Here is a 26,720-nt window from a genome sequence, read left to right on the forward strand (position 1 = left end):
TGAGGCCCTAAGACACATCCTTCTGCCTTACAATGTGTGTGGCAGGGATGGGAAGGCAATTGTGACCTATTCTTCATGTGCGGCGCATGGTGGTTCCAGAGAGGAACTGTTGCATTACATACGAGTCTTTGCGCTTCAAACATGACCACCACAGTTTGATTTACTCCTTCCTACTGCTAGTCAGTGGGTAGAAATTAGGCGTCCTGTGTCATTCTATGATTCTATGATTAATTCAAGAATCATTATACCATGAGTGTTGTTGAAATGGCTAAGCCATATTCAGAATGAAGTACTCCCTGGACTTGGGTTGACAAAGGTTTCTTTACACCATGCATCTTCCTTTGAATCATGCTGTTCCTATCCCAGAGACCACATGCAGATAGCCTTAATTGCACCTGTGACGATGAATCCAGTATTTACAGGGTGCCTTTAAAGGTCTTGAATAGGTCAATTAGAAATTTAGATCTTTGTGGAATTTAGACAATCTGAACACATCATGAAGTGTTTATCTGATGAAGTAGTGGAAAGGAGTGCTTATCACTTCAGATAACATATAGTTTCAAATTTCCAGGGTAGTTTTCAGCTGCACTTCAAAATACCTAATACCTTAATATGGCCTTTTGGGCTGAAATATAATAGACATTACCTCTTCAGGGAAGAGAGATTAAAAGTACATTTCAAAATTAAACACTTCAAGCAACAAGATGTCTGCTTTATTTTCCTGGTAGAGTTGTTCTTATTTATGCACGTTGAAGGAGTTGGGTGCACTGATGACAAAGGGGATGCACTGAGAGTACACAGACTGCCTTCACATTACCACACTCTCAGCTTTCAACTCACATAATCCAAAGTTTATTTGCTTCCTTCTGCATGTTTTCTATAAGTACTTGTAAATTACACTATGTGGCAATTGCTGCAATTCTCTTTCTCCCTCTCATCCTCTCTGGCCTTTGCATCCCCAGTGCTGCAGGAATGATCCCACATACTTGGCTCAGGAAGTAGTCTGGCATCTGAAACGTCAAGTATTGCATTCATAGGGCATTGCTAGCTGACACGCTTGGCCCTCCTCACTTCAGGCTGGAAGAAAAAAGTACCAACTGTCTGTGGTGCCTACAAGAGCAGAAAGGGTGGCTGAATGGGACATTAACTGATTAGAAGGGTTTCATGGGGCAAATCCAGCTGAGCCAAGCTCAGTAATATAGTAAGAGAAAAAGACCAGGAGGCAGAGCCAAGCTTTAATGGTCTTGCCTTCTTTCTTATCCTTCTTGCTCCTTTCCCCAGTTTGCTCCTCCCAGAGTGCTTCCTATCGCCAGGTGGTTCCGGTGTTATCTGGGCGAAAATATCTTTCTGATGTTTACTCTTTGAGGATGTGGCACAGAATAACAGGAGGAGGGTGGTGTGGTGACAGAATTTTGCTGATTACATAAGCAAGATAAAAGAAGTGGAAACACTCAACGTTTATCACGGCAAGACTGAATGGAAATCTATGTGACAACAAAAACTTGCTTCTCCTCGCTGAAGCTAAAAGCTTGCAGGAAAACTTTTCCAGAGAAGGTCACAAGAACCTTTTATAACGGAATGCGGCAAATAATCTAAAGCTCTTTCTAACATAGATGAATATACAAATAACACTAAATAGATGCAGTCACCAAGCATTACGTTTTTCATTTCTGTGTATGAGCCAGACCTTTCAATAAATTAACATTCCTTAGTGGAAGGAAATGGAACTGAACAATCTAGGTACCTGCAGACAATTTGGCCCTAGGGTCTTTTTAAAGTTTAGGCTAACATGCCCTGAAGAAGTTAAAGGTACAAATGATACTGCCTTGGAAGACTGAGTCCCTCAACAGATGTTGAAGAGCCCTCATAGAAAAAAATATTTGCACTTGTATGCAAATTTTGTAAAACGTTAGTGACTCTTACACACAAATATATTTGGAAAAAAGAGAATATCCACAATAAGACATACATTACACCACTTCCACAGAGCCATCAACTTAAGCAAAAAAAAAGAAACCTTGCAAGCTGCAGTCATTCTAAAAATCAAAATAGCTTAGCCAGCTGTTAAAGTGCATACATTCATCATTACTGAATGCATTACTGCTTTAAACATATCTAATTCCAAAATAATCTCCTTGAAATAAACACAGTAACAGTCATAAAACATGTTGGACCTAAAATTGAAGACAAAGCAAGCAGTATTTGTTGTATTAAAACTCTGACAAAGTACATTTTAATCATGTCCAGTCTTAGGAATTCTAAAACAACCTGGAATGGCATTTGGCCTTCATGATTAATGTGCACTTTATCACTGTAAACAGAGCTTCCTGAACATTTCTATAAAGTCTGCTTTTTGAATCAACATTTAAACAATCATCAGTATTGCCCTTTCTCTCCTTTTATGTTGTGCGCGGATTCTGAATAAGGTATAAGATATTAGGATTTTTCATATTTAAGTAGAAAAAAATAAATAATCCCAGAAAAAAAAGCCAAACCTGGAATTCTGAATGACCTCAGGTATTAGCTTTGTTGACTTGAATGGTAGAATTTGTGTGCTCCTTATCCATCTCAGGAACTAAAGAATTTTATGTTACATGGCTGACATATTGATAAATAAAAGAACAACAATCATTTACACTGCAAGTTCAGTGCAGTTTCAAAAATCTGCATTAACCAAGCTGTTAGTTGTAGCAGAATCAATAGACAAGGCATCTAGCTTAGTGGTGTGCACAAATGAAGTATGACTAAACTTTTTAACACCCAATGAATACAGATTAAGATGATAAAATCCATATGCAGAATGTGTTCTGCAAGCTATGCAAGTGCCTGAGAGTGCATTGCACAATAAAATGTTAAAAGTACTAAGAAATTCCTACTTCAATTTTCATTCTGCTTCACTCCATATTTACATGATGAGTTTGCAGTCAGCATTCCTTTTATTTTAAGTCCTGTTGCAAAGCACCTCAGTATATTTGTTGCTGTGTGTTCATCTGTCAGTACTATAGCTTCATGTCACTTTAAATCTCTCCTCCTATGTTCCTAACCACTCATCCCCTTCTTTGGCACACTTCAATCTCCTAACAAGGCTCCTTTGTATCGTCAGTGAAGTTTCTGATGTGTCACTACTGCTACAGAAGTCAATCACCTTTAGTGCATGATGCAGATAAAAGGAATGAAACTGGTTTTTTATTAATGGTCTAACATGTTTGCGTTTAAACAACAATGATTCCAACTGGTGTTATTTTAATCCAGATGTTTGAATTCAGGAGGACTACACTACAACCCTGTGAGATCAAGTAAGGCAAACATCAAATCATTCTGTTTCCATTCTAATCTGCTAAATCAAACAGTTTCATTAAATCTGCTTTAATTGCTTTCTGGTTTTGTTTTTTTTTTCTTTTTTTTCCTCAGCTGGTTCAGACTTCCCCAAAGTGTTACTTTTTCCTTTTAAAAAGTTGACTAAATGACCAACAGGATGGCCTTTCCCAAATGTAAACCTATATACATATACAATATATAGTGCAACAATTAATGTGTTGCATAGTAAAAAAAAACCCTAATTATATGAAACATTGAATATTCTGAAGAAACTCAAAGAAGATCCATTTTCATTCACACATATATGAGTAATACCAGATCTGTATTTCCCAGACAAACAGAAATTACCGAAAACCCTAGCATCACAATAAAAATAATTGACAGTCATTCACTATAGGTGGAAACTCTTCCTATAGTAACAAAAGAACTAACCATTTTTGGTTAGTTACATGATTAGCCAAAACATCCTAAACCTCTGAAAAATCTGTATTTCTCTCATCTGTATTATCATTTAATCAGAGTATTGAGCTCATTACTGGTTCTCATTCAAAATAACCTAACCATTCCTCTGTTTTCTTCACTGAAAAGCAGGCATCTATTATTCTAATCAACGAAAGACTTCCACAGTACTGTGCATCTGTCGGTGAAATAAACCTCTGCAAAATGGAAATTAATTAACAGGTACTATATAACAGTAAAGAATTCGAGCTACTGGTTTTCCAGGTTGATTTTTTTTTTCTATTTCTGCTATGATGGTCAATTAAATGTAAATACTTTATGAATGTTACAGTACATACTGTTCAAATTGGCTAACTTACTATGTTGCCTATCTTCAATCTGTGAAGTAAACAAGAAGACTGGGTATTAAAGACAGTAGCTCAGCATAAAAAATGTGATATGCCCTTGAACTTATAACACTGCAGTAAGCAATTACCTTAAAGAAGCCACCCACACAACAGAACTATGGCTTTGTTCCTTATCTTCAAAGAACAAGCCACTTGCATCTGGATCAAATCCTTTAAACAATACACGAACACTCAACATCAAAGTACTTTCATTTTCTTCAGTTATTTAATTTAATTAGAGCTAATACAGACACGAATTTAGACACTGATTGCTGTGTAGAAAATCCCTAGAAAACATGTTCAAGAAATTAATCAATTTGGTTTTAATTTTATAAAGATTTCTCCCCGAGTACCTGACAGGAGCGCCTCTGCTCTGTGCAGGTTTCAGCAGGACTGTCACAGTGCTGTCAGTTTGATTCAAAGGTGTTTCAAGTTCATACGGTGGCATAGAGGGTGCTAGAATAAGAAAAGAAAAGAGGCAAAAATAATCATTATTCTTGTATTTCTGCTTTCAAGAGCTGTATCTTTATTTGAATAGGCAACTTTAAAGACTTCTTCAAATATAAAGATCGTATTATAGGTCTATGTTGCTTTCTATTAGAACATAAGTGTGAGAAAACTGTTAAATAACTTCAGGGGAAAAAAAAACAACAACCCACAAACAAAGAAATTTCAGCTCACTGCCCATTTCAAGACAGGAAAGAAATACTAGTAAGAGTAAGTTTGCAGAAAGTATTGAAAATCCGTTGACTTGGAAATGAAAAGTTACCTCAAGAAAAGCATGTGCAAATGTGCATGCTGAAGTGACTGTAGTTGTTGAAACTGAATCAAACTTTCTCAGCATGTCAGTGGTATTAGGATGCACTCTCAGAATTTGTCACTCCTGGAATTTTAACTAGTGTTGTAACTGTCCTGGCTCTACTGTCCACCACAGACATAATTTACAATAATGAAGCAGGATTATCACCACAACAGCTTATCTTAGTTTGAAACTCCACTCAATAGCACTTTTGCAAACTGTGTCTTCATTAAGGAATTACAACTGTGACTAAAACAAACAATGCCTCAGTTATTGTCTCTCACTGTTGCTACTTTTTTCAGTGCTATCATCCAGTTGCATTTTTATCTTTACACTGGATGGAAGGCTGCTTGGTTAATTGTTTGTTTAGCAGTCTGTTGTATCCTTATTGTCCGGTTAATGATGATACACAACAGACTGAAAGGCTATAGAAGCTAAAAGTGGTCATTGCAACGATCTTCTCAGACCGCAGGAATAATCCAGGGCAGTTAACTTCCCTAAACTAATTTCTGCTTGAAAAAGAAAATACATTTGGTAGGGGAGATCTCTTCTTCAGCAGGTTCTTCCAATGGCTAATTATATTTTATGTTGAACATGGAGACCTATTTGGCATCTCAATTTGTTTAGCTTCATCTTCCAGCCACTGGATACTTTATGTACCATACTGATGGAGTTACTCAGAGTATATTATGATCCACATACAGATAATACCAGCCTCTAGGCTTCTCTAGCAAATTAAACAGCTCCAATGATGTGAGTCTTTCTCCAACCCTTTTCACCTTCCCAGTATAGAATCATCGAATCATAGAATCACATGGTTGGATGGGACCTATAAGATCATCTAGTCCAACCGTCTTCCCACTACCATTGCTGCCACAGCTACTAAACCATATCCTGTAGCTTCTCATCAAGCCGCCTCTTGAACACTGCCAGGGACGGAGACTCCACCACCTCCCTGGGCAGGCCGTTCCAGTGCCTTACCACTCTTTGAGAGAAAAAGTTTTTCCTCAAGTCCAATCTAAACCTCCTCTGGTACAACTTGTGGCCATTTCCTCGGGTCCTGCTTGTTGCCTGGAAGAAGAGGCCAAATCCCTGTTCATCACAACCTGCCTTCAGGAAGCTATAGAGTGCAATGAGGTCTCCCCTGAGCCTCCTCTTCTCCAGACTAAACAATCCCAACTCTCTCAGCCGCTCCTCATAAGACTTGTGCTCCAGACCCCTCACCAGCTTTGTTGCCCTTCTCTGGACACGTTCCAGGGCTTCAATGTCTTTCTTGTAGTGAGGGGCCCAAAACTGAACACAATACTCAAGGTGCGGCCTCACCAGTGCCGAATACAGGGGGATGATTACCTCCCTGCTCCTGCTGGCCACACTATTTCTAATGCAGGCCAGGATGCCGTTGGCCCTCTTGGCCACCTGGGCACACTGTCGGCTCATGTTCAGCTGAGCATCAACCAACACCACCAGGTCCCTTTCCTCTTCACAGTCCTCCAGCCACTCAGCTCCGAGCCTATAGCGCTGCATGGGGTTATTGTGGCCAAAGTGCAGGACCCGACACTTGGCCTTGTTGAACCTCATGCCATTCAGCTCAGCCCAGTGATCCAGCCTATCCAGATCCCTCTGAAGGGCCTCCCTACCCTCAGGCAGATCAACACCACCACCCAACTTGGTGTCATCTGCAAACTTACTGAGGGTACACTCAATCCCCTCGTCTAGGTCATCAATAAAGATATTGAACAAGATGGGCCCAAGTACTGACCCCTGGGGGACACCACTTGTAACAGGCTGCCAGCTGGACTTGACTCCATTAACCACCACCCGCTGGGCACGGCCCCCTAGCCAATTCTTTATCCAAAGAAAGGTATACCTACCCAGTCCACAGGCAGCCAGTTTCCCTAGGAGAATACTGTGAGAGACCGTGTCAAAGGCCTTGCTGAAGTCCAGGTAGACCACATCAACAGCCTTTCCTTCATCCACCAGTCTGGTCACCCAGTCGTAAAAGGAAATGAGGTTGGTCAAGCACGACCTGCCTTTCATGAACCCGTGCTGGCTGGGCCTGATCCCCTGGATGCCACTCATATGCCAAGTGATCTCACCCAAGATGATTTGCTCCATAACTTTCCCAGGTACTGAGGTCAGGCTGACAGGCCTGTAGTTCCCCGGATCCTCCTTACGGCCCTTCTTGTAGATGGGAGTCACATCGGCAAGCCTCCAGTCCTCCGGGACCTCCCCAGATAACCAGGACCGCTGGTAGATGGCCGAGAGCGGCTCGGCAATCACCCCCACCAACTCCCTTAGCACCCTAGGATGGAGCCCGTCCGGTCCCATGGACTTGTGGCAGTCCAGATGGAGAAGGAGCTCTCTAACTGTCTCCACCTGTACCACAGGGGGTGTACTCGGCCTGGCATCCCAGACTTCCAGATTAGGGCATAAAGTGCCCTGAGGATAACTGATCTGCCTATTAAAGGCAGAAGTAAAGAAGGCGTTGAGGACCTCAGCCTTCTCCTTATCCTCAGTGATCACATTCCCCGCTGCATCAAGTAAACTGCATCTACTCAAAAGGTGTATGAACTTTGCTCTCCTTTATCCATATTGCCCTACATATCCAAGTAAGGACTGCATTAACACTTTTGTTTGCAACTTTTCAGCCTGCTGTGAGAACATTAACATCCTTGCAGGGGGGTTGGACTAGATGACCTTTGAAGGTCCCTTCCAACCCTAACCATTCTATGATTCTATGATTCTATGATCTTCATTGCTTTTAACTGATATTCACCAGTTTATAAATGCATCACAATTAAAAAAATTGATCTTCAAAAACTTCCTTGTAAGCTGAGAGTGTTTTATTCTGTTTACAATCCTGGATACAATGCGCAAACATTTAGACTAATCATTTTAAGCAATTTGGGTACCCACTTTAAGAAGCCCAAAGGCATAATATTCTACAGTACTTTAAAGATTCAGATATAATTTTCACATATTTCAGTTTTGCAGTTTTGAATATCCAGAATTTGTCCACATAGTGCCCCATTCTCAAGTTGACCATCCCGAAAATAAGAGAGCACAGAGTAACTGCATCTCCAAAAAGCTGTTTGTACTTGAACATTTTTGGAACACTTCAAGTCTAACTTACTCCCCTCGGTTTCCTGCCCACATCTTAATAGTCTTGTAATCTTAGAATCATAGAATAGTTTGCACTGGAAGACAACTTTAAAGGTCATCTAGTCCAACTCCCCAGCAAGGAGCAGGGACATCTCCAACCAGAGCAGGTTGCTCAGAGCCCCGTCCAACCTGGCCTTGAATGTTTCCAGGGATGGGTGTCCTGGTTTTGGCAGGGATGGAGTTAATTTTCCTCTCAGTAGCTGGTGTGTTTTGAATTTCTTGTGTGAAGAATGTTGATAAACACCCTGATGATATGAGTTGTTGTGAATGAGACCAAGGACACCGTCCTGCTTTCCAAGTCTCGCTAATCTGCAGATGCAGGAAGCTGGGAGAAAGACAGAATAATTGATCCAAACTGGCCAAAGAGAGTATTCCATGCCATAAACGTCATGCTCAGTATATAAGTGGGGACTGGCCAGGGCAGCTATCTGCCTTCCTGGCATCCATCTTTCTCCTTCGTTTTGCTGGCATCATTCCCTCTACCTTGCTGGCTCCCTTTTGCTCCTTTGCTTGCCACTCGGTTTTGTTTCTGTGATCGCTGCTTGGGATGGGCTGTATCGGTCATTGGGACATCGGGTGGTAAGAAAACATATATTGTTCACTTTGTATATTTTAATATCCTTATATTCTGTTATTATTGTAGTTTTCCCTTGTTATTTTAGTAAATTGTCTTCATCTCAAGCCAAGAGTTCTCCTTCCTTCCCAATTCTCTCCCCTATCCCACTGGGGAGGGGGAGGGTGAGCGAGAAACTGTGCGGCAATTTGGGCTAAACCATCACCACCTCTCTGGGCAACCTGGTCCAGTGCTTCACCACCCTTATTGAAAAATTTTTTTTCCTAATATTTCATCTGAATCTAGCTCCTTCTATTTTAAAACCACCACCCCTCATCCTTTCACAACAGGTCCTGCTAAAGAGTTTCTCCCCATCTTTCTTATGAGTCCCCTTTAGGTACTGGAAGACCGCTATAAGGTCTCCCCAGAGCCTTCTCCTCTCCAGGCTGAACAGCTCCAACTCTCTCAGCCTGTCCTCACAGGAGAGGTGCTCCATCCCTCTGATCATCTTCCTGACTTATGACTCCAAGGTTCCTGCCTGCACTCTTAGTCTCCCTTAATCTTAGTCTCCCTCCATCAAAATAGTCTTCCTGGGCAGGATACGAGTTGTGGTTCTCCAAGTTCTACCTTTTAGTCCTGGCTAACTTTTCTCTTCAGAAATACTGACATTTGCTATTCAATTCTGTCACGCTTCCACCATTTCTGCGCAAACTGCAACATTTACAAATTGCCCTAATCTGGACAGAGTGATGGCTCACAGTAATGTCTCTCTTCTTGCTAAACATTTGAAACCTTGTTTGAAAGCACTTCAGTAATGTATTGATCACCAGAATTTTTCATTATGTCAGCCATGTTCCTGAAACTGATTAAATTCTTCCTAGTATGAAAGGCAGCACACAAAATTTCAACCTGCACGGTTGGCTTTTCACAAAGTTATATCCCACAGAAAACAGTCTTCTAATAGACTGTCCATCAATTTTGATAGCAGGCACTGCTACAAGCTCTGCTTTTGGTAATATGTATTTACATATAGATCATTTCATCCTTCAGTGCCAATCACACAACTGTAGAATGAAACATGGCAACTATTTACCGTACAGGATAGTAGTGCTCAAACACTTAAGACAGGAAATTAGGAGTATTATATTCAAATGAAAATACAGTCTAGCGTCAGACAAATTAAAACGCAACGACTCAATTCAGAAATTGGTCAGAATGCACTGTTGCCATCTCATCTGTTCTAAAAAAAAAGCGAAACTTCTTATCCCTAAATGTTCAGTATTTTCATTTTATATCGCTCCAAAATGGAGAGCACTGGCCACCTCAAGAGCCTCAAAGCCTTACAGTGAGAAAATGAGATCACAGGCCAACAGCACTGCAAAGAGGCTATCATACTGAAAAGCTAAAATTTCAGTTGAGATTTTTCAGTGATACTAAGAAATGTATAGATGCTGCTTCTATTTTAAATTCATCAAGAGATTGGCTTTAACTACTCAAAGACAAGTCATAAACATTCCCTGTTAATACAGCAAATAACATGAAGTAATGAGAGAGTGGGGCACAGACAAGAAAGCTTGCAGAACCTCAGTACGGCAGCTTGGATGTTAAGTCTCATTCCCAAGCATGCCTGCAATGTCTGTTTACACTGATGAGTTTTAGTTGGTGACATAACAAATTTAGAAAAGAACAAGAATTTAAGATCCAGTACTATTCCCAAATGCCCAGACTCCTTTGCTCTCAATGGTCTCCTTCCTTCCTCAATCTATTAAGGGTTGATCCAGCCATCCTAACTCGTATCAAGTCTTGCTGTGTCAGAAGTTGATTTCTGACAGAGAAAGTTTCTGCTCAGTATAGGAAAGGGGATGTAAAATGAACCCCATCGTTACTGACTCATGTTAATTTTATTTAGACTTTCTATAAAGAATAATTTTCTAACTTGAAAATGAACAACTTCATTTTTTTCTGTACAAACACCTGTACTGGTAATAATTACCACCTTGAATTAACTGACTTTTCCTATAATAAGAAAAAAGGAAATGGCTCTATTTCTGTTTAATAGTTGTTACTTTTTTTCATTTCTGTGAGGACAGAAAAAGAGTGATGGGGAAAAATGCAAAGAATTAGAGTAAAAGAGAAAGAATATTTTGTACCCAAATGTCTTCCTTTATACTTTCCAAAAAGCAAAGTTGACCACAAATAGATACAGTAATTTTCTGTAAATATTATTAAGCGGGCCATCGTTCAACTGTCGTTTTAATTCCCAAGAAGACTGTAGAGAAGCAAAGAGTACAGGGATTTCAACTGTGACTTTGCCAAACTTTTTGTCATCAATTACATAAGCATTGTTAGACTATGTAATAGTATTGCATCCCATCAGCTAGAGAAATGAAGTGTTCCTCTGCCTCTGAGAGGGCTTTAAAATATTGTTCGTGGATCTGCAGAAGTGACAGAGTCATGCTGCTATTATCTGAAAACCACTAGTCCTGATGTTCTTGTCTAATACAGTTTCATATCCACTTCAGTCCACACGCCTGCTAGGAACATACGCAGGCTGGCAGTTAGCTACGATTTCTAAGCGAGCGCTAGACAGAGTATTTCTGCTCTACTCTCAATTGTTCATGGCTCATTAAAGAGATTTTCCAGCGCTTTTACTGTACTAATTTAGAATCATGTCAAGGCTGACTAAGCTCTGAATGGAACCCTCATCCTCATGTCCAAAAAACCCTATGCTAAATGTTGCAACAGCAGCTGGTACTGACTGCAGGCACATAATTCATATGGTTTCTTGGGTGATAAGTTATAGCTGTGAAAATGAATTTCAAAGTACGAGCTGATATTGAAGCACTTGGAAGTTTTTCAGATACGTTACTGTATGTCATTTTGACATCTTCAGGGATGAATACGTATTTTACTTTTTCAATTGGCCGCTTGTTAATTCCTAAAGAAGAAGTAAACAACAAAAGAATCACCCATGTCATTATTATAAGCGAGCAATAACATTCTTTAATCAAGTACCTGATATTTTAGTGGTGAACTGATTTGTGATTGGAGGTCCAAAGCCTTTAGCTGTGCTGGCTCTGATGGTAAAAGAGTAGGTAGTGCCAGGATACAGTCCAAAAAAGAGATAGTGCGTTTCATTTCCTAGCTTTGAGACTCGTCCACTTTGATTGGATAAATCTATTTCTGGGTCAAAGGAACTGACGGCTTTGTAGGTGATCTGCAAAAGAATAAGAAAGTTATAAACTGCCTTAAGCAGATGGACAGAGATTGCATCTTTATCCAGTAAACCCTTCTGATGTATGCACTGTCAGACATTTTATGATAAGCTATCTTGCACTCTTACATTCTTCAAATCCCGAATCTCACGAAGGGACACTGAAACTCAGCCATAACTCGTATGAGTTATTACTTTTATAGCTACAGAGACTTAGAGGCAGCTAGATTACAACTCTAAAGGATGGGTTCAGGCTTACATTAATTCCTTCAATATGCTGGCTTTACCAGTGTCATTTTTTGAATTCATCTTAACTGTTAGTTTTGATCAGCAACAAAAACAAAACCAAAACAATCAGGTAAAAAACAGATAAGTGAATAACAGAAGGTGTATCCCCCCGTTGCAGCTGACTTCACTCTAATTTACACTTTGCTCTGAATAAGATTATCCGTAAAAGATGATAAGGGCAGCTTAAGGCAAATTTTTCAGAATGTGGGCAAAGCCTGTATTTTAGTCTGAAGCTTAGCTATTGTAATTGCTAATTTGGAATTTTTCAGGTTATTATATTGTACCTAGGTCAGATTCTCATTTAGAGGAAAGGCGAGATAAAATGTTAAGTAATATATGCAGAGTGTATATTATATCCTCCGCTCCTTCTTTGATTCAAACAGTATTTTTAGTTTTCATTAGAAATGTTAATCTAAGTTCACAGTAAAACTTGATCCAGATTTCTATTAATTACTAATTTCCATGCACTGTAATGAGAATTTAAAAATAAGAAATTCATTAAAAAATTAAAAATAAAAATGATTCATCCCTCCTTTTTACTTTTAGTGTTTCATTTGTATGCAAATAATTCCAACACTCTTATTATATAAAATGATAATTGACATTATTTTTGCTATATTTATTCCATATCATTATAATTGAGAAGATACAAAAACCAACACACAGAAACATCTAAGTGTTGGCATTACACATTTTAAACACTTGTAATTTCCTAAAACCTCTGACTAAATACAAATTATTTTTATATGACTCATCTAATATAACATCAATAAAGTGCTGAAAATTAGTAATAAAAACTTTGATACCATCTGGATAAACCCTGACTTTCTTTCAGTAGATATAGGCTGATCCTTTACAACTCTTTAACCATAAATTAAACTGAAAGTGCCTTAAAAAATACCCAACTGATCCTCCTAATTATAACCAAAGACAGCCAAAGATTACACTACCTAATACCAGAACCTTTATCAGTGAAGAAATTACGGTTACACATTGCCCAAAAGAATCTCCCTTTCTGATGGAAAGTGTTGTTATGTCCACTTGTGGGAGAGTAAGTCATAACTTTTTTTTTGAGATTTTAAAAGACAGGCTAGTGAACGACATCACAACTATGTTTTATATACAGTTTATACTGTTTTGCAAAAGATATGTGAACTAAATGACCTCTTGCAGCTCCTTTAACTCTATTCTCTGTATTTCCATTTCTTCACTGGATTTTCTAAAATCTCAGTTAAGTTTTATTCAAAATAATACCAGGCTATCAGGGACTCTGCAGTCTATGTTAGATTTTTTGCAGTGTTCTGTTATTAGACAGATAAGTGGCTGATATTCTGTAATGAAATAAGTTCTTCCACAGATCATACAGAATACATTAAAAAAATAAGTGTTTTGCCTGGTTATAAGTGAACTTGCACTGTTTCTGTATTTCACTTGTAGCATTGTTCCTACTTTTTTTAAAAAAACTAATTTCTTATGTCCAGCATTGCTAATGCCAGCTGAGCTTTGCAGTGATGAAGAAAATAAGGGCATGAGAGGAAGGGCATATTGAATTTTCTCATTGGATATTGACTGTTTTTATCAAATTTAGATGAAATCTTGCCCAAAGGACTAATCTCTTTATTCGTACAATTGTGGACTTGTACTGGTGATAGAGCAGCAAAATGGTATAATTTGTCATTATCTCATTGCTTCATCTAAAGGCTTTTTACTTGAAATATTAATAACTGCATAGTGGTGTTCCAGTACGTAAAGGGGGCTTAATAAGAAAGACAGGGAGAAACTCTTCAGTAGGGCCTGTTGTGAAAGGACAAGGGGTAATGGTTTTAAAACAGAGGGAGGCAGATTCAGATTAGACATCAGGAAATTTTTTTTTACAATGAGGGTGGTGGAACGCTGGAACAGGTTGCCCAGGGAGGTGGTAGATTCCCCATCCCCGGAAACATTCAAGGCCAGGCTGGATGGGGCTTTGAGCAACCTGATCTGGTTGAAGATGTCCCTGCTCCTTGCAGGGGGTTTGGAAACCCAAACTATTCTATGATTCTATGAAATTAGTAAATGTTTTCTAACTTGAAAACTTGGTAAGCAGAACCATACTTCAATTGAATTAAAGCATTCTAGGATTCTATGAAATAATTGGATTTGCACTTGATTTCACAATAACAACAAATACTTCAATACTTGATACTTCAAAGCACAGTTTTCCCCACCACATATATTAAAAGACTGTCTCCTTCAGGCACTAAAAACAAATACCTGGCCCCAGAAAACAGACTAAGTGATGTGATTCTTAAGAACACAGAAAGTTAGGTACTTAGAGTAAGAAAAGCTAGACACAGAGGTGAGACTGAGCTTTCGCTCTGGGAGCAGGCACGCAGACTTATTAAGTTCATCTGTCTGCTGGGATCAAAACTCTGGGACCTCCTGCTGAAAGATGGTGTCTGCTGCTGTAGTCTTAAGGCTGCCCCTATTAAAAAAGGCTACCAGCTGAAGAGCTTGCCCTGGAAGAGGCAACCTTGCTCCTAGGTCTGACTCAGGCTGAGTGAAAACTTGCAGTTTTGCCTCACCTAAGCTGTGTGTTTTCAACTCTAGACTGAAGTATGCTGCACTCTTGTACTTGCTTTCCCTCTGGCACTACAATTCTTTCACCTTGGGTGGTGTACAGCCCAGTGGTGGATGACAGGTGAATGGAAGAAGCATTCACCCCTTGCTGTCGCTCTGCACCTGAGTTACTCCCCTGCAAGCAGACTATCATGAATTGGGGAAACCCTCAGGCTGAAACATCCCCTACCCAGGCCTGCCCCTGAGTAGGTCAGTGCCCATCTCTAGACCATTCTCTGAAAGGTGAATGCTATGAGCACCACGGTTTTAACGAACATACCAAATACGGCATGTTTGTGTAAGAGCAGCTTTAGCAGTTATGCTTTTTGGATCAGAATTGTGATGTATGCACAGCCAAGGCTTAGATGCCTCTTTGTCTAAGCTTTGGCTTGCAACAAGGCGCAGGCAGGAGCTAGACACCTCACTTCTCAAGGCTGGGTGATTTGGAGCTGTGCTGGATGCATTGCCTTGATAGCACAAGGATCAGCCAGAGGTGCCTATTGAGACATCATGGATAGTCAATCTATAAAACACAGGTACCCAAATTTCATCTAACTTGTCTGGATCTTATCCCATGAGTTACTTCAGTTACCTAAAATACACATGAAGTATACTTTTATATTTCATCTGAAGTATACATTTAAAATAGGTAAAATGTCCCTGTGATTCACTGGGTGTATCTATTGGCCTCCGAGTAGTTTACCAGTCATATTTGTAAAAACTTTGTGATACATTTTAGACTTATAAGCAAACATCAGGGCAGAAAAAGCATTGACAAACAAGCTTCCAGCAACTAGATGTCCGTCCATATTCAGCCACTGACTGGATTGAGTTGGCATCTTTAAAACAAGGGACAGTTTAGTTGCATTAGTCTGTTGGTATCTTTTACTTAAAAAATAATTAAATCAAGTTCCTGATTTAACTGATTTCCTTGTTCCCTCTGTCTCTGCTTTGAGGTGTGTTAGATAAAATGTATAAGGATATATGAGTATTTTCTTTTCAATATTCTCTTCACTGTTGGAATGCTAGGTTCTTTCAATGTTCTGAGATTTTCCCAGTCCTGACTACCTTAGAAAGTCTGGCCAAGCTATTCTTCTCCATCTCTGAATACACCAGGCAAACCTCCATTACAGCTGATGGAGTTACGTATGTGCACACATTGAAGAATGAACTGCATGTATACATGCATATACTCGTCAGCAGTGTAATTAGACATGCATGCAGGTTTGTAAGCAGAAAGATTATTCACCACTGTGTGTTTCTATGTAGATAAAGCCTAGCATCAATAAAAACATTAATGTATTAACTAAAACATTCTGATCTCTGAAGACAGGCAACTGTTGAACTAGTTGGAACACAGTTAGCTTTATAAAAAATCAGTTCACACTTTTTCATAACATTTTATCCTCTTACAATAAAACAGTTTTCAAAACAGTATCAACAGGTCACCATTCAATTTAACTTTTCTTTTACACCATATCTCATTTGGGTGTTCTTTTTTTTTTTAAACAAAGCATTTCAATACCGATTTTGGGGTAAGGTCAGGTAAGAAGCTTAACAGTGATTACTGTCTGACAGCTTAATCTGTGCAGTCTTTTGTCAATTTTTCTAAAACGTATTCAGGCAGAGGTTCCACATGAGGAAAACCAGTGATTTTTAGACATCTAACAACATATAATTTTGTTGAATTTGCATTTTAAAAAAAATGCTAGTTTTTTTTTTTTTATTATGCCTGCTTGTTTCTATTACAATGGGCTTCCTGTAATGAGTCTTATCTAAATGTGATGTTGACTGCCACCACTGTGTTGTCTCCTGTTTTTTAAAAAATTCACTAAGATCTGTCTTTCATTCTTTTAAATATTTGATCCATATTACTAGACAGAATGCTCCATCACATGGTTCTAAAAATAGCAGTTTTCTTAAAGCTGATAATTCAGGGACATTTTCAGTCTGCCATAAATCACTCTAACATTATATATTTTATTTTATTACTTTGTAAGTGCTACTGTCTTCAAAAAGATCCATTTTACATAAACTGGGAAAAAAAATTCATTTTCCTACTAATTATGCACTTTTGTAAATCAAATCTACACACAAAAATTAAGACATGGCAAAATGCTAGGTACCTCATACAAAGTAATCACACCATATGTTTGCGCTGGCTCTCTCCATTGAAGAAAAATCTTCTCTTCAAAGGTACTTCCTTGAATGGATTCAAGTGGCACAGCACTTGGGACTAAAGGATAAAAAAAAAGGAAAAAATGCTGTTTTGAGAAAAATTTCAGAAGGAGACCCTCTGCCTAATATTTGCTCTATTGAGGCATAAAAACCGTTGTGCTACTACTTCCCCAAGACTGAAGCAGAGGACAGGGTAGCTCAGGAGGAGAATGATTTATTTAATAAGATAGTGCCACTATGGAAATGTGTGTCACCTTCAGTGTAAGAAGGAATTTGTGAGGATTGAACTTTTCCTGTAAAATCTATTGATTAAAGAAAAGGATAAACCAGTTTTTTATAAGGAATTAGGCAGCATCTGAAATATAAATTCTCATAGATAAAATCTATTTTTGATACCTACTTATCAAGTGTTACTGTCCCATAGTGAAAAATATATTAAACATTCATATATGAAAATAGACAAGCACTGAAGTAACACGGTATAGTTTGAATACAGTTTCAACAGACTGGACCAGAATGGTTAGTTTGGGAAGACGAGGCACGTGTTGCACAGAACAGCGATACTCACTGACAGCAGGCCTGAAGACCTACATCAGGGTGAACATCAGGAAATTACAAACCAGTCAAACCAAAAATCTGACATTATTAATTTTTCTTAAAGTCTCTTAACTTACAAGAATGACCTCTGAAGAGTCAGGGACGTCAGAAGGTTCTCATAAAAGGCATGTCAGCTGCTCTCAGGTATCTACTGATTCCTGTTTGTTCTGCAACAATTACCTTATCCTCGCACCAACCTCAACACAGTTTTTAGAGGAGGAGATGTGCAAACAGCACATGGACATGTATCTGCAATTTTATCTTTGTAACAACACTTGCAATGGAATGTGAAAATAAAATCCTGAAAAATGGACACAGGACTGTGAGGCAGCAGGCATTGCTGGGTTTCCACTTTTCCAGAAATTGTATGTGAAAATCCAGTAAGAAGATACACTTAACTTTTTCCATATGCTAGAGAAAGAAGGTGGAAACTACTTGCTGCAGTGATTGAATTAACTTCTCAGACTCCTTACTGAGAATTACTCGAATGGTTAAAGGATAGAAATATCTGAAAGCAAGACATCTTGTGACTCCTTCCCACTGCTAGGTCTAGTAGAGCACTATCCTCCTCCAAGCCGTTGGTCTGGGAGTTTACAAAGTTTGAGACTTCATAATCACCTCTCCATAGCTCTCTGCTATGGAGTCTCTTGCTGTACCAAAGGGAAGCTCCAAGGACACATGTGATGGTTTCTGGACTGGCTTACCAGTTCTGCACGGACTAGTAAAATTATGTCTTTAGGGCAACCTTAAGTCTGGGCACTAAACCTTGCTTCCAAGTAGGAGACAACTGGTAAAAATCATTTGGAATCATGGGGTTAATGATTTACATGTAAAGGGAGAGGAATTAAATATAATGTAAATATGTCTGAAGTACAGCAAAACCCTGTGGTAGCCCTCTAAAACTCTGAGCAGTTATGCCGTAAGGGAGGTCAGACACTGGCAGAGGTTATCTAGAAACGATGTGGAACACCCATCTTTGGAGATACTCAAAACTCAGCTGTGCAAGACCTTGAGCAATCGGCTCTCACTCAATCTGCTCTCAGCAAAAGGTTGGACTAAATGCGCTCTGAGGTCCCTTGCAACCTATGTGATTGATTCAAAAAACTATGATGATCATTTAGGTCAGTATACCTCTGTTGTATTACACCCAGATTTAGGTACCTCACTGAAAGTGTATGCTATACTGAAAAATAACAATTTTTGTCCAAGATATTCTCTCAATCACTGATGCTGGTTTTTAACAGGTCTTAGAATAATACAAAGTTCCAGAAGGCAAGGAATAAGAAAATACTACACAAAATTTCAGAGAAAATACATAAACAGCCCAGATAAGAATAAGGTCTTTGTCATCCTACAACTGAACCAAATCAAAATTAGAGGATGACAGCAAAATTAATTCTACTTAAACAATTTTTTTTTGTTAGCTATGCTTTGTCAAATCTGTTGCATTAGCAACTATACATTCCTAAATTGTTTAATTTATTCCCTCACATATTTTGATTAGAAATTAGTACCCCACAAAACCAATACAGCACATATTAAATGATTTAATAGGTTTAAATGACAGACTTAAAGTATTTATAATAAGAGGAACTCATCATTGTTGAAGTTTTTTCTAGAAATCTTTCCAGCATGTTTGCAGTAAATCTATCATTGATACGGAAGAAAATACAAAGCCATTCCTGTTCAGACTGCAGACAATAAAAATGGAAGGAGGACAGATCTGTTATATAAAGCAGCACCAGTCATTTGATGAGGTTTCTTTGATCAGTATGCATTTTAAAATGCCCAAAAGCAAGATAAAAAAAAAACTAAAGTACACTTGTAGAGGTCCCTAAGGGGCTACACCTCAGCACAGAGTGTTCTGGAAAGGTGAAACTGATTTCTGGTTCATGACCAGTTCAACAAGCAAGTCCCATTTCAGCATGGTAGCTAACAGAGCTCCAGTAAACTCCCTGTGTGTATAATCATGATATTATTACAGAGGACTTAGGAGGATGGTATATCCCTTCATGCAGTATTACTAGTGTATTACAGAGACACAGGAGCCAATTCTGCTGTCTATGCTTCAAAAAAGACACTCACAAATTATGTTAATACGCAAAATAAAAAAAAAAGAGATCTGAAAACCCCATGTTAACAAACAATTACTAGAAGGAAGAGAATATCTGTATATTTGAATGTCTATATATGGAACAAATTGTCTGAATAAGCAGCTAACAGCATCCAGTGGCTGGAAAGCCAAAGCTAGAGAAATTGAAACCGCAAATCAAGAACAAATATTTAATGTTGAGTATATCACTCACTAGAAAAGCTTACAGGAGGATACAATCACCCGAAATTTCAGGTGGACAATCACCTGAAATTTTTTCAAACTGATACTGGAACTTTTAAGAGACAGAACATAGTTCAAGCACAATTAATGAGTTTAATGAAGAAATTATTAAATGATGTGTGATGTTACAGGTAATGTAAAAGATCATTGTAACACTTTCAATGGACTCTTTACTACTTTAAAATTGTTGAAGTTGGTGGAAAAATCTGTTACAGATTTTAGTGAAAGTAGAACATACACTTAAATAGAAAGGCATATTGACTAGCATGTAGCATGCATGTATAATGTATACAGACATTTATATAAAAAAACTCACCATCTTCATCAGTTTGTACTACAAGTTCTTGGCTTTCTTTTCGTCCTTCAGGATTCATTAGTACTAATTTGATGCTGACATTTGTGTATGGTGATAGATTAGTAATTGTGTGCTGGGGATGCGAACTTTCTGTATCCCAGCTTACTTCTTCTCTCACTTGCTCTTGTCCTCCAGCCTGGTAACGGTAATGGACTGTGAGGTTGTATCGATGGCAACGTGTGACATTATATCCAAATGGTTCCCAGCAAATAGTGATTTGTCTGGATTTGATCTCCACAACTTCTAGATTTCGTGGCCCACGCATTGGATCTGCAAAATTACCAACATATTCAGGTATGATTATTTATTCATAGTATAATAGTAAGTAATATAAGTAATAAAAAGTTTTACAGTTCTACAAATAGAACATATAAGCAGAAACAGAAATCCACTGCTTTATCTCTCATAGTGCAAATGACAATAAAACTATAGGTCTCTGAAAAATCAGGAAAAAAGGAGAAAAGGAGAGAAGTATCTTTGATGTAAAATGAAGAGCAAACAAAATACCAGAAAGTTTTAATGCTTAAACTGAAACTGCACCATACTGTTTAAATGATGCTTACTTTTTTACCTGTTGCTTGCAAAAAAAAAAGTATGTCCCATTTTATTAAAAAAATTAATTTGTGTTAACACTTATAGAGCAAAAAGTTCACAAAACAAGTATCGAAAAAGAAAAGGTAATTTCAGGGAAAACTTGCAAATACTTGGTGATTTTCTCCCAGGACTGCTTATGAAAAAAAGGTGTTAGGTGTTTCTTCAGCTATTTCTTATTCATTTGTTTTGAATTTGGACTGAATGCAATTACTCAATCTCTATTTGTCCAGGACATTAAGTTAATATTCCAATTCCTTTAAAGCAGTCCATGGGGTTCGTTTCACATAAACAGTGGTTGCTAATGGTGGGGATTTTTTTTTGTGTGTTTTCTTTTTTTTTTATCACATCTAAAATAAACAGTGCAAATATCTCAGTTAGTATAAGTGGTTTAGCAAAGAATCAAAAGAAACGACAGGAGGCACATCAGTCAGTATTCTACTGCATCTGAGCTTTCCTAGAGATCTCCCATTTGATAACCAGCCATAAATCACATCTAACAAAATCACAGCCAAGAACTTATGGCTATCTATATACATGAACGAGAAATTCTGGCTGACGAAGTTAACTTCATCAGTTAACTTCAGTCCTACCGGTCCCAGCAATTGAGATAGAGAGCTATTATACATGTTTAGCAATAAGCTGGGGTTTTTTCATATTGGAGCCCTCAACAAGATTAAAGACAATGTCTGGTTTTATCCACTGCTTCACTAGTTAAATGCTTAGAAGACTTTTAATGAGCTAGAAGCCTCTTATACGTAAACAAATTAATATGCATCTTCCCTCTTTTATGTTTATTAATGAACATGTCTTCACTAGGAATGTTCTGAACAATTTACACAGGATTTCATCTTTTTACTTTTTCATAAAATCCCTGCATGCTTGAAATATTTGTTCAAAGACGTTATTAATCTTAACTCCTTGAAGAAAAGGTGTTAAGAAATTGCTTGTTCTCTCTAATATCTACAAAGCAAGGTATTTTTTTCCCCTTTTCAATTATCCAGGGTTTTTTTTTTTTTTAAATTAATTGCCACTACCCAACAGTGTTGATCATCAATACAGAACATTTGCCAATTAGTGACAAAACGGCAAAGCAAAACAAGTTCAGTAACAGATTTAATCCTTTTCTCCTTTCTAGTGACTAGACTGACTGGTAAAAATGTCCTCACCACGGATAAATCAGTACAGAGCAATTTACCTGCTTCCACACTCATACACCCCAGCTAGGAAACCCGGTGTTTGGGGTGACTGGGTTATTTTCTGTTGCTACAACAATCAAGACTAATGAGAAGCAAACCTCAAAGACCGGAAAGTCCTAAGACTTTTATATCTTCCCTAAGCATTTACTTCTGCATAATTCAGACATAAATTTCAGAAAAGGCTTTGTCTTTTTTTTGTTTGCTTGTTTCGTAACAGCTTCTAAGCATTTCTTCATTTAGGTGAGACTATGAATAGCAAAGGACATGTGATAGGTATTGTGTAACTGTAATGCTATCCAAATGGGCTAAATAGGACTAGAAAATCAACAAGATTGAGGTGACTCTGACATACAACATTAAGCAGTTGAACAAAGGACCTAGCTGCAGGAATACGGAACAGCCTGCTTAGTTCCATAGTAGGCACATCAGAAAAGCCACAGAGGAGCTGAGAAATCATTTTATTAGAAACATAAAACTAATTCATACCATTTTAAAAGTGAAATCGAGTGGCTGTACAAAAAAAAAAAAAAAATCATATCAAAATCTATCCAAGATTTCTGCCCAGGAGGAGGATGTTCTTATGTCACGTTATCTTAATAAAAAGTACAAGTTAGCCTTCTAGTTAAATCTTGAAGTCATTGCTATGAGAATGACAGATACATTTTCACTTCTAACAAAACAGATGAGGGGAAAAAAACAGATTAGATTGTAAGATATGGAGACAATACAGCTTTTGTTGATATTCACAGAATAAAGCTCATCAGACAAGGCAAATACTCTGGTTGCTTTGGTTCCTGACTTGATTCTGTAATCTGTAGTATCAGATAGCTACACAGCTCATATCTATTTTTGCTACCATTCATTCAGAGATTATGTAACTGACAGGGTCCCAATGACCCGTTCGTGGGGTAAGTGTAGTGTCTCAACCAGTTTCATTGTCCACCAGTCAATGACAGCAATTAGTGGAAAGAAAGGGAGAGGTGACATTTAAAAAACCCAGAGACACAACAGAGAAAGACATTTAAGGAAAAATAAAGCAAGATCTTATATGATGTACCAGGTGGCACAACTTCTGGTTCACTGTGGATGTCCACTGAGAAAGTGATGTTGAATATTCCAAAGAGCCTCTGAACATACAGGCCTCTACTCCAAAGAATTTACCCACTTTCTGTCCTCTATCTCACATATTCTCAAAATGGACATGGTTAGTGGAATAGATTATGCTTTATTATTTATTTCATTAAGTAAAATTAATTCCTGACATACCAGTACTTTATTTGCTTTATTTTATTTTTCTTCCCAACACCACACTTCTTTCATTTATCAGACATGACTTCATTACAGACCTGAGGGTATCAGTTCTCATCTGCTCCATATAGTTGAGTTCTTAGTCATAACAGATCTATATGCTTCAAGTACATTACAATTTTTTGGTTAAATCCAATTAATTCATACAGTAAGTAGGAAAGAGATGAAGGGAAATATCTACCTTCAACCAGAAAAAAAAAGGCTAAGGTAACAATGGAATTTTTGTATTAAAAAAACACATGGCTCAAAACAGCCATGAAAAATAGCAGCTATTGCAACAAAAGATAGAAAAATAAGTTTCTATTGGATCAAGTTAGCACTGAGCTTCTCTGGAGGTATTATTGTATACCCCAGAGGAAATATTTAACGTGATATGGTTCTGAGAGCACAGTACATCGCTTCCAATACACTGGAAAGTATATGCTCTTCATCATAAAGGACGCGGGATACTTGGGGAAAGAAAACTGTTAAGCAACACAAAAAGAATGACAGCTAATGACTATGGTTTAAAAGGGAAAGCTGAACTAATTGCCACAGCATGATGACTTCATTTCATTGATTTTACTTTCTACAGGATCTTTTTACCACTTTCCCATGGTAAGTTCCCAACTCCAAGTGAAAAAGTAAGCATTTTATAGAGATGCTGCTGCTGTGCTCATGAGATTTGCACTAACTATTCATGTAGTACTTGAAGGTTGTCATCCTGGCAATGGTGGGCTGTAGTTACCTTGCATCACGTAAGGTAAGTGACAGCTAGACAGAGAATCATAGAATCTTTAAGGTTGGAAAAGATGTCCAAGACCATCAAGTCCAACCATCAACCTAACAGCACCATATCCACTAAACCACATCTTTAAATGCCACGTCTACATGTTTTTTGAACACCTCCAGGGTTGGTGACTTCACCACTTTCTTTGGCAGCCTGTTCCAGTGCCTGACCGCTTTTTCAGTAAAGAAATTTTTCCTAATATCCAATCTAAACCTCCCCTGATACAACTTGAGGCCATTTCCTCTCATCCTATCAGAGGTTACTTAGGAGAAGAGACCAACACCCATCTCCCTACAACTTCCGTTCAGGTAGTTGTAGAGAGCAATAAGGTCTCCCCTCAGCCTCCACTTCTCCAGGCTAAACAATCCCAGTTCCCTCAGCTGCTCCTCACAAGACTTGGGCTCCAGATCCCTCACTAGCTTCATTACCCTTCTCTGGATGCATTCCAACAACTCAAGGTCCTTCTTGTACTGAGGGGCCCCAAACTAGACACAGTATTCGAGGTGTGGCCTCACCACTGCCGAGTACAGGGGCACAATCTCTTCTCTACTGCTGCTGGCCACACTGTTCCTGTTACAGGCCAGAATGCTGTTGGCTTTCTTGACCACTTGGGCACACTGCTTGCTCACGTTCAGCTGGTTGTCTACCAGGATCCTCAGGTACCTTTCTGCCAGGCAGCTTTCCAGCCACTCTTCCCCAAGCCTGTAGCATTGCATGGGGTTGTTGTGTCTGAAGTGAAGGACCTGGCACTTGGCCTTGTTGAACCTCATACAATTGGCCTGGACCCATGGATCCAGCCTGTCCAGACCCCTCTGCAGAGGGTGTCATTTCACAGTGCTAATCACAGCTGAAACCACATTTTTTCAAGTAGAGGACGAATAAGGAGATTAGTATGCCATATTGACTGTATAATATGCAACACATTCACCTCATATCACAACAGCTATTTGCTGAACTTTTGTGTTTTCCTCCCTCGGTAAAAGCCCACCTGCAGAGAGGTCATATAGCCAAACCTCTCCACTCACTCCGCAGTTCTCTAGATGAACTGAGCCCCTGTTGTTCCTCAGTATTCCAGCTATTTTCTTATGCCTCACTGGTACAAATCATGGGGCGAATGGGGAAAATAAGGCCTACCAATTCGTAAGAGAAGAGGTTTTCCTCCCAGAGGAGTGCACTGCCTGTCACGCCTGAAGCTCAGCCAGGTAGTGCTTACTAATTCCCCTGCTGGCGCCTGCAGCATTTTTCATCCTGCTCGCCTTTTGCCAGCTTCAGCAATGAAGTCTGACAGCTGCAGCTCTGACCTGAGGGACCAGCAAGCCTGGTTCTAGCCCCTGGCACTTTAGCATCCCATTTAATCGGTGATCTTGGCTCCTTCTCTGCTCCACTTCGTTTTCCTGAGAAAATGGAGCTGAGACTGACAGACAGGATCAATTTCCATTGCAGCTGCAATTCACAGCTCATTTCTCTGGAACTTCACACTTTACCTCTTACCACAAGTACAATGCTTTTTCAGAAACTCAATTTCAGAATCACAGAGACATTTAGGTGTATTTTTAGCATCCTGTCACTGATCATCAAAACTTGGGTTTAGAATGAAAACTCAGACTGGAAGTTTCGTCTGTTCACCACAGACTGCACAGACCCATGCAAGAGATGAGGAAATGAACGGCATGGTGATTTTCTGCCACTCCATGATCCTCCAGTAGCTGCAGACATCTGGTATGTGTTAGGTACCATTTGAAAGATAACTGAACAGTAGGAATGAAGAATTCACTTCTCGTCTAGGCAAACTATTAGTGTGGTTTAGCTCTGTAATCACAACTCTTGTGTTTTAAATTCCAGATTGAACTCTATTGTCCTTCCATAGGACATAAAGGATGAACAGAACAAGAAAATTTAAAAATTTAAGATGAAACCAGAATCATCTGAGATTTAAGATATTATCCACTACAGTTCTTTTAAACACAAAATTTAACTAATGATAATGAAAGGCACAGGTTTTGTCACAGATTGTCTAAGCAGTCTTGTTCAAGCTACTTAACATCTTTCCACATTAGTTCCCCCTGAGTAAAGTAGGAGTCACAGTGCTCTACTATCAGTATCACAGAATGTCACATATAATTTCATGAACACCTGCAAGGAACTTGCATACCACAGTGATGAAGACTATAAGCTCATACAAACTTTAGACTTGATTGCACAGACTAAATCAGGGCCTCATCTGATTCAGCAGGCAATTTAAGACATGCTCTTTGTTTCAAACAAGGCTATTTCTGTTTTAAGTTAAACAGACGCTTTAAGAGTTCACCAGCACCAGTAAAAGTGAACAGGCTGTCAGTGCATTTTACGGAATCAGAAGTACCTTCCAGGGAAGAAGAAAATAGAACAGCTCAGGAGGAGACATGGGAGGTTCACTTTTCCCTGTAGACAAACTACAACATTAAACACTTAAACAGTTTTTAACAGAGGAGATTACAACTCTTACTTTATATATATTTATGCACACCTTATTTCATCCAGGTTTCTCCTTACTTGGTAAAAATTCAGCTGTGATTTGATATCCAATCTATAAATGATTGCAAACAATTTGAGGTTGTTTGCAAACTTGGTC

At 38.6% G+C, this 26,720-nt stretch overlaps 1 protein-coding gene across 6 annotated transcripts in view; it reads right to left on the reverse strand.

Moving 5' to 3' along the window:
- Positions 1-26,720, reverse strand: part of PTPRM (protein tyrosine phosphatase receptor type M) — a 495,115-nt gene that overhangs the window by 208,554 nt on the left and 259,841 nt on the right. For all 6 annotated transcript variants that reach the window (XM_086740639.1, XM_086740640.1, XM_086740643.1 and 3 more), the window contains exons 8-11: positions 20,204-20,512; positions 16,904-17,013; positions 11,693-11,894; positions 4,517-4,619 (exon numbers count right to left, since the gene is read on the reverse strand). In XM_086740639.1, coding sequence (XP_086596765.1) covers positions 4,517-4,619; positions 11,693-11,894; positions 16,904-17,013; positions 20,204-20,512 — 724 coding nt within the window. The remainder of the gene's footprint in view (positions 1-4,516; positions 4,620-11,692; positions 11,895-16,903; positions 17,014-20,203; positions 20,513-26,720) is intronic.

Source organism: Chlamydotis macqueenii, chromosome 2 (assembly GCF_036417535.1).
Source record: "Chlamydotis macqueenii isolate bChlMac1 chromosome 2, bChlMac1.mat, whole genome shotgun sequence".
Taxonomy (NCBI): Eukaryota; Metazoa; Chordata; class Aves; order Otidiformes; family Otididae; genus Chlamydotis; species Chlamydotis macqueenii.